A 9136-nucleotide genomic window follows, 5' to 3' on the forward strand; every position below is an offset into this window, starting at 1 on the left:
GTTCAGCTTTTACTTCAAAGTGACACGCTTTACGCGGATGTGACAAAGTTAACCTGAAACTTGACTGTGTATTCTGTAACTGTTTTTCGCTTAATTTTCATTTAACAATATTAAAAATAAAATTCAATCTAAAAATAATATCATTTGTATGTATATAAAATCATATTATATCATATTTTAAATTTCAATATATTAAAGAATATTATATTATATTTTATTATATTCAAATACATTTTTTACTTGGAAAAAATATATATCTATAAACCTCAACGCAAATCAATTGATATTATATTGCGTATACGTTTTCTCTTTTTAGTCTTATTCTCCTCTAATGTTACATTTCGCTTTTACTTTTCTTCGGCTATTCGTTGCGTCATCGCGTTCACAAAAAAAAAACCGTGTACCTGATGGGCGTATGCGTGATGTATGGATGTATGTGAGCGTCCGCACTGATATCGAGGTCAGGCTCCGTGCGTTCCAAAACTCAAATGACTGCGCGGATCGGTTGTTCCCGCGGGTTCACGAGAATGTATTCAAATACGAAGTTAAAAAAGAGACGCGTGTCCCAATTCTCTCATATCCCGACATCGTGTTATAGGATGTAATATTACGACAAACGTCCGCGAGAGATTGAATTCACACTCGAGCGTCCAAGCGCTGTCCGCCATATTACAATCTTTCAACGTCGAGAAGTTAGCCGCTGAATTTAACCGTCCGAATGCGCAACCGATGCACAACGTCCGTTAGATGCCGCATTGCGACAATCGCGTGCAATTTCTTTGCTGCGTAGAAGATAATCAGCTCAGCACAATGGACCCATTCTCGATGTTTAATTGGTCTACGAAGGATATAAATATTCTGCTGCCGTACGTGAAGACGCGATTAATGTCGGAATACACGCAGGTATAAGGGGAACTCTATATTCGCGATTGTACACCGTGCGTTTTTACGCGGCGCCCGATCCTCCATTCTACGTTCACGCTGTCGAGAGCAAATTTTTTTATTTCCAAACTATAAAATCTCAAATATCGAAAAAAATATTATTAAATATTTTATACATAATAGTGATATTCTTTTTTCTGGAAAATTACCTCCAATTTCAATAAAAATGGGATACGCGCGGCAACATTTCGCCGTCGTTTTCACTCTTACTCTTTTTCTTGATAAAGTATAACTAATAAAGTATATAACTTTCTTCTCAATCGAGATGTAATTACGCCGAGAGTTTAATCGCCGATGCATCCCCGCGAACGCACGCGAAAAGGGATCCCGCACCCGAATATCGCGTTTCATTAATTCGCGAACGAGCATGAGATGCGATCGTTACGACTACGGATCGCACGCATTTGGTATGAGCTCAGCGAAATTACTGCGGTATTCATCACCTGTAACGCAAACGCGTAACGCACGAATCGAGGACGATCGATCGGAAATAGAGCGGAAAGAAGTGAAAATGAGAACAGATCGGCCCGATCTACGCTCGCCATCGACAGCTCTTCGTTCGTTAATATATATAAGTTCTGCAATTATAATTTCGTTTTCTCTTCGATTCTCTTCTGTTAAAATTAGACCACAATCGCCGAGAAGCTGCTACAGTTCTTGGAGCAACTGGAAGAATCCGAACGAAACATCGTAATTGAAAAACTGATTACATTCGATATTATACATACAATGTGCGATGTCATCCAAACGTCGGATGAAGATTTCGTGAAGTACGCAATTCCTTTCTCTCACGCTAAGATATTTGCATATTTGTCAAATTCAAATTTTCTTACGTCTCCATGCGATTCTTCCCCAAAAATGCCAATTTTATTTGCAGAATCATTCTCGAATGCTTGGAGATTATCAGCGCCCATAAAATATTTTATGAAAATCAAACGGCTATACAAGTTATACAAACATTATGTCGGCTTAGTTATTTCGTAAATAAGTCACTGAAAGACATAAGGCTGTTCCAGAAACTCCTAGAGAGCATATCTAACATACTTGTTAGGTATATATTTTTGTCATCATCATTTACTGTAAAACGCAACGGAATTTCTTCAGTATTATTATTTATATATAATTAAATAGACAATAGTGTATTACATTAATTGATACAATATATTATAAATTATATTATAATAATTAACATATTGTATAATTATATTTGCATGTGATATTCGTTAAAATCGATGATTTTGAATTAACTAATTGTGAATAGCTTTATTAAAGTAATCATAATTATTACGCGTAGTAAAATTGAAGCATGTATCATAATGATTTTTAGATCGCTAAAATTATATGCGATCTTCGATACGGACTGTATTTTCGAACAAATTGTACTGCTCACGAGGAATGTGAATATCGAGGATTTGCAGAAGAACAAGCTGAAATTTTCGGTCGCCACGATGTTTAATGTCGTCCTGCAGAAACAGAACTTTGATGAAAATATCGATGCCGAGATCATTATCGATGTCTGTCACGACATATTAAAGTCAATGACAAAAATTTTGAAACACGGCAATGACGACGAAACGATTGTACTTGCTGCTAATGCATTATGCAGCACCTGCGCCAGCAGCTCACGGTTGAATATCTGTCAATTTATTTCTCTCAGCGTCGCGCGATATCGAAACCATTTCTTTTACAAACAAAATTCGTTTCCGCAGATTCTGCATCTTCATGCAAGATTCCAGGGAAAAGATGCGAACGGAGACCGATCTTAAGATTTACGAGAAGAAAAACGATCTGGAAATTTGCGTGAATTATACGATGATGAACTTAGTGTTGCCATATCTAAAAGTAGGTTCACGTTAGGAAATATAACATCAACAAATATAAATCTATACTAATAAGAATCATCGCATGAATGAGTGGAATAAATTATAAGCATTATTTTGATGAATATATTTTTTTTGACAGGACAAAGACTTGGTTCATTCAGATTTAATAGAACTCGGATTTTGTAGAAGTTTCGTCATCTGTCTCGAATACTTGTATCAGCTAGAAAAAAATTGCAATAAGGACAATTTGTCTAAACTCTTGGCTGCAGATGGTTATCTGAAGCGCCTCTTATATTTGAGAGCGCAATTTCCGTAAGTTGCATCATCCGTTTCTAATGCCTTGTATATCAATTATATTATTGCAATTGCCAAACGCAATTGCACAGATATATATATACACGCGCGTACAGTAATAAAAATAAGCTCGCAAATACATCCTAAAGATCTAAATACTTTAGAAATCTTTCTTTAGATATCTTTCAAACTTTTATATATTAAAGAAAATAATTTTTCAATTATTGATTTCTAATTTAATTTTTATACGTATTAAAGTTGCTACGAATTCCTTTATCATCTCTTTGGAGATAATTTTAATGCTTTGAAAATTGTAGTTCCCTTAATTTTTATGTCATTTTTTTAAATATCATTCTTCAGAATTTTGCAATTTGAAAATCTAATATAAAGAGATCCATTCATTCGCGTTTCATACGCTACTCGTAGCGCTCCGAATATAAATCGTTACAGAATAAATTGGATGTGTTAAATATTATTGCTGAAATATTACTTTGAATCTCATACTTCAAAGATGTACAAACCACCCGAAACTACTAAACAACAACACAAATCGCGAAGTAACGTTTCACATTGCAGAGCGACCTTACAAAGGAGCACCTGCAGATTACTGTCAAGAATCTTGAGTATTCTTGGCAAAACGGCATTCTCCATAGATACGGCCGAGTTTGCGGATATTTTATATGAAGGTCTTCTCGCGCTACCAACAGATTCGACAAAATGGAACGATGCAGCAGCACGTAAAAAAGACGGATCAGCTCTAATAATTCTGCTGTATTATCATTTTCTTGGCACCCAAGAGAAGTATGAAAAAAAAATACTAGTATAGTACTTCTGTATTATCGTTGGTTTTCATTCAGATATTACAATTTATATATCGCTCTTCAGAAACGACATGCTATCATTGGAATTTTTAACCGCTAGAGTCATAAAACTTCCAACATCTACTCCGATCTCAGTCCTGATTTTAAAACCTCTGTGGCTGCTATTTGCCGTGAGTACATATTTATCTCGTACTTGTTTGCGCTATGCACTGATTGCGTTCGATTTCGCAGGTAACGTCTCTATCTCATCCGCGTCCCGATTCAATATGTCGTTACGAAAACGCGGTCGATCGAATGACGAGCATATTGCAGCATTCAGAAATCAGCGAATTTTATACTCATCATACCGATCTTTTACGTTTTTGTCTTACATGTCCGTACATCTTACAAGACTTACTAAAACGAGTATTAAATTTATGGCTGATAGAGTCCGACGGTGATATCAAGCCATTATCGTTCAATTATACCAAAGTTGGTCAACATTTACTGGTAAGCAGAATATCTGTTTTTTTTTTACATCAGAAGAAAAGAGAGAAAGAGAGGAGATATAAAATTATTAGTATTATTAACAATACGTCTTCGCGAGCGTGTTTTTTTGAGTATTTTTAGTATAATTTTAAATGCTACAGTAAGTTACGTAAGTTGTAGTAATTGTCAGCTTGATCAAAAAGGGGGTTTTAATTTAAGGAGAACAAATAATAATTTTTATTTGTTTGCAAATAGGATCTAATACAACCTGGTTATTCTGACTGCATTATCAACGTTGCCCTGAAAGGGCTTCAACATTTTGTGCAAATTATTCAAGACGATAGACAATTCATGGACCAATTCGTGGATATTGTGTGGCAAACATTACCTGATATACTCTCATCGTATCAACCGAATGCTAGTTTGTTGAAATAATTCAATGCACCTTCCAAGAAATATCACAAAAAACATTCTAAGCTATTCTATTAAATTTTTAGAAATTTACATATATTATTACTTACAATTTTTACATTTAAAATTAATATTATAATTTTATCTAGTATTTCGATTAAAGGTTTTTGTCAAATTTGCGTTTGCAGTCGTGCCTCGAGTCACGCACGTAGAGACGGCTCTGGAGTTGGCTAGTATCATCCCGCCGTCCACGACACCGTTACAGTACATAATACGTTGCGCCGATAATATTATCAAGATTATATTAAAGAGGAATACAAAATTAAAATTCATAACTTTAGTTGTAACGCAAGCGTATACTTTGTTAAATGTCACTGTGTCGCGCAACTCATTCGAAGGTAGTATAATAAAAGTATAGAATAAAAGTACGAATATTCATAAAAAGAAATAATCATTCCGATAAAATTATACGGATGTACCTACGTTTCTGACAAAATGTGTTTTAATAGAGAGTATTTCAATTACAGTCCTTGAAATGTACGTAGAGAACTATCGGCTGCTGAGATGGTTATATAGGAATGGATTTTCAAAAGAAAGATCAGAATTATCCACCATTTGTATAAAACTGCTTAGTTTTGTCATTTGTTGTCAAAAAAAGTCATCAGTAAAGGTGCGTATAATGATGAATTGCGCATGTAAAAATTTAAATGAAATTGTTGAGAATTTTATGACAAATTTGTTTCTCAGTGCGAAAAGCCATTGACGATCAGTGTACAAAATTTGTGTGAGCTGTTAACATACGCCAGATTATCATCACAGAACTGCACAGAGAACGCAATGCAACTTATATACGAACTTTTAACACCAAATGATGACGGCTCAGCCGTCGTTTTACAAAATATCACGACCGAAACCCATAATGTATATCTGATTAATCTTTATGAAATTCTCTACCTCATTCACGCGCAGGTCAGTTACATAAAAAATCCTTAGAATAGAGAAGCATAAACATATCATTTCTGTTGTATCAAAAGATTTCGTCTACTGTTTGTTTTAATAATTTGGATTATTATAAAATTAGTTATTAGAAATATTAATAAATAAGAATACTAAAATTAAATAGGGTAGTAATTATTAGAAATATTAATAGTTAGGCATACTAAAATTAACTAAGATACTAATTAATTAATATGTACGGCTTAACATTATTCGTCTTTGTTGTGATTTTAAAGTGAGAGCCAGACACATTATATATTCCTTTCGTTTAGTTAACAATATCTAATTATTAACTTTTTACAGATGCACCCGATATCGCATATCGAAAAGATCGTATATCAAAGTTTAGTTACTCTACTACATTTTTGTAACACTAAAGCAGCCGCTATAATGCCTTATATTTGTACTACAATGAGTACTTATAATCATATCAAAGGCCTAAACCTGAAACGTTTGCCGCGTCATTTCGACGAATTTATACTTACATGGCTTCATTATTACCAAACATACGGCGACAAATTTGATGGTGTTGTACTACATTTTAAGTCACCCCTTGATGAAGCTTTAGAAAAGCTGAAAGAATATTTAATAGTTCTTAAAAAGGAAAAACTGAAAGACGTTTATCTTAAATTACAAAGGGCGGTAAGTTATATTATTTTTAGACTATTCTAAAATAATTTATACTGTAAGATTAATATCTTAATTAAAATATCTGTTGTCTTATATTTTATATTTTTGTTTCAGCTGTCATAATTCGACTAAAAAATAACATTTACAGTTCATATCACATTACATATGTCACCATACATGTAGTATTGTAAGGAAAAAGTTGTGAAACCGGATTTACGTCTGGAATATCAAGTTTTCTATTAAAATAGACATACTTAATCTCTATAAGAATTTGGTAACTTTGTGTTCATTTTGAGAGAAAGTTGTATTATAACATCAAATGTGTACAGCAATATTAAAATATTATTTTTCGTTCGCTGTACACAAAAATGCGTTATTTGAATAACGTATACAGCATATAGTAAGGTAATTTTATAAAAATAACAATAAAAAATTTTATAAAAATTTTATATTGTTCGAAAAATATTTTCTTTCAATAAAATAACAATTCATTGATTATTTTGTACGGTGTCATTATTAACGTCGTAGATAACACGTAGAAAAATAGCAAAAGATTCCTCTCGGATATCTAATTCCTCGGCTCGTGCTTTCTTTAACTCCATATGGAACCGCATGATATGCATTATTTTTTTTTAACTTATTTTTATGATACGCATCTTCATTTCAATTTTTATGCTTTTACACACATTCCATTATTCATATCATGCAGCCGTCATGCCACATCATCAGTTTAACTCTTCCGAGGTAGCGAAGTCTAAAGTAAGAAGCTTAAAGTGATAAATTATTATTGCGGCGCATATTCCTTGCCGCACGACGATCATCAGCCCAGAGAGAACATTGACGACTTGCCCAAGTCATTAATCGTTCGCGATTAAAAAGTTTTGTATTCCATGCACCTCTTCTCGCTCCTCCTTATTTCCGCGGTCTACGGTTTCGGTAGCACGAAGCAATCCTTGAAGGCATTTAATCTCACGTCGATCTCACCCTACTTCAACTACACGTTTGTCATGCGTCATCGTATCATCCGCACGAATGATACCGAATAGTATATCGAGTACGTACGAGATATAGTATTAGAGAGCGACATAGTCCACGAACGCAATTAACGGAATTGGCGTTCCGTATATACCGCACCTGATCGAATAAATAGATCTCCCTGTAACAGAATAGCGACGAGCATTTCACAGCTGCATCGTGTTTTGGTAACGCCGTCGCTCTCGCATTTTGCAGAGACCGTCCTCCTCGCAAGGTGGAATTGTCTGAGGAGAAGCTCCTACGGCAGTATTTACCAATTATCGTAACTACAATTACAGGACGTACAATTAACTTGAAACTACCTCAGTTAAATAAATTTGTAAACGAAAAGGAATTTCACAATAATACTAGAAATAAATCGCTTTTCTACTCTATCTCTATAAATGTGCAATAAGTTATTATAGCGTCGATTATTTTGTCACAAAATAAATTTCATACTTAAATTAAGTAATAGGATAATTCTCGTGTAAAGACGAACCTTGAAATAGTTCTTAAACTGGCTATCTCAAAAATTGGAGCTCTCGAGCCGGATTAACGTCAATGCTGCTGCCCTTAGCATCGTAAAGCCCTCGGGTGAGAGTGTTTCCCATAACCTACGTCAACGCGTTCAACACGTATTACTCGTTAAGAAGAAATCCGATTAACTATATGGCCGACTTACACTCTTGATGGTCTCCTCGCACGGATGCTCGAGGAATATAAAGATCTTTGCAAGAAATTCTGGTTCTTTCTTGGAAACGACGGAGGATCGGACTGAGAGCACGCGAATATCACCCCCGGTGCCATGTTGCGAACGAAGCCGGTGATCGATCAATAGACGGGGATGGCGCTCGGATGGTTTGTTCTCTATGCCGAGTTTCTTGTTGGAAAATAAGAAATTTTCAGACCCAATGGATCGTAAGAGACAACCGTTAACTCGTCGGAATATTTCATTACGCGGCGTTTACCTACTTTTCACGCATTCGGTAAATAAGTAAATAGAAATGAGTGTTTAAGAGTATTTCTTTCGTGCACTATTGCGTGTTCAAAATAGATCATTTTACTTTCTACTCCTTTGTTAGAGTTGAAAAGAAGATACGAGGAATCTTCACGAAAATAATGAACTTGAGATCTTTTGCTTTCATTTAAGGCAAACGTTTCTTTATTTAAAAACTTCAAAACGTGGACAATAGAATAAATCTTTGTATGTTCTTTATCTGCGTATAGCAGTGCACACAATAGGAGTATTATTAAATAACTAATTTAACTAAGATCTTAAGAAAACGCGGTAAAACCCTGGCATGTGAAACTTCAGTTCATAATATACAATTTAATCAAGTTTCCCTGCAGAAGTTTTGCTTAAGAAGAGCGGCTGCAAAACAAAAGACTTTAATCTTGCACAATCAGAATTTGCACGACTTAATAGCGGCAATATTTTTTTTTATGGGAAAATTACAGGTCGATATTTGTAGGTCGTTTTTATTTTAAGATCATTTTAAGTAATGTCTTGAGATACGAATACGGCGGTTGGCTCATGACATCTTAATACGGTACTTAAAACGGTTTTAAATATAAGACCGTCGACACGAAAATCGGCCACTGCAGATTCATACTCGTAATTACATTTCTTTTGACAAATTCAGGCTAAAATTAATTTTGACGCGGTTTTATAAATGGATCATGAGAATCAATTTAATATTACGTAATCTTGAAATCTGAATTTGCTTTCTCGCGTTT

The 9136-nt window shown here is 34.5% G+C and overlaps 1 protein-coding gene and 1 long non-coding RNA gene across 4 annotated transcripts; one reads left to right on the top strand and one right to left on the bottom strand.

Moving 5' to 3' along the window:
• The first annotated feature begins 759 nt into the window (after positions 1-759).
• LOC105451161 lies at positions 760-6751 on the top strand. Its single transcript, XM_011691439.1, has 14 exons — positions 760-903; positions 1570-1712; positions 1820-1993; positions 2270-2569; positions 2652-2784; positions 2905-3077; positions 3636-3860; positions 3945-4050; positions 4112-4369; positions 4604-4769; positions 4948-5157; positions 5287-5429; positions 5507-5728; positions 6059-6751. The coding sequence occupies exons 1-14, from the start codon at positions 811-813 to the stop codon at positions 6425-6427; spliced, it is 2715 nt and encodes a 904-aa protein (XP_011689741.1). The 5' UTR covers positions 760-810; the 3' UTR covers positions 6428-6751.
• LOC105451160 lies at positions 6247-8218 on the bottom strand. 3 transcript variants are annotated; one of them, XR_974558.1, is made up of 4 exons: positions 8082-8218; positions 7899-8013; positions 7520-7658; positions 6247-6328 (listed from the first exon to the last, which is right to left on the bottom strand). It is a non-coding gene; the product is annotated as an uncharacterized LOC105451160 (long non-coding RNA). The 3 variants fall into 3 exon arrangements; XR_974559.1 differs by having other exon boundaries at positions 7448-7658; XR_974557.1 differs by lacking the exon at positions 6247-6328 and having other exon boundaries at positions 6819-7658.
• Between the last annotated feature and the right edge of the window lie 918 nt (positions 8219-9136).

The sequence above is a fragment of the Wasmannia auropunctata genome, unplaced genomic scaffold (genome assembly GCF_000956235.1).
Source record: "Wasmannia auropunctata unplaced genomic scaffold, wasmannia.A_1.0 LD336053.1, whole genome shotgun sequence".
Lineage (NCBI taxonomy): Eukaryota > Metazoa > Arthropoda > Insecta > Hymenoptera > Formicidae > Wasmannia > Wasmannia auropunctata.

Coding starts and splice junctions, on each gene's coding strand:
- LOC105451161 (XM_011691439.1), top strand. CDS start 811: ATGGACCCATTCTCGATGTTTAATTGGTCTACGAAGGATATAAATATT. Junction 904..1,569: donor TAATGTCGGAATACACGCAG/GTATAAGGGGAA, acceptor TGTTAAAATTAG/ACCACAATCGCCGAGAAGCT. Junction 4,770..4,947: donor ATCGTATCAACCGAATGCTA/GTTTGTTGAAAT, acceptor TTGCGTTTGCAG/TCGTGCCTCGAGTCACGCAC.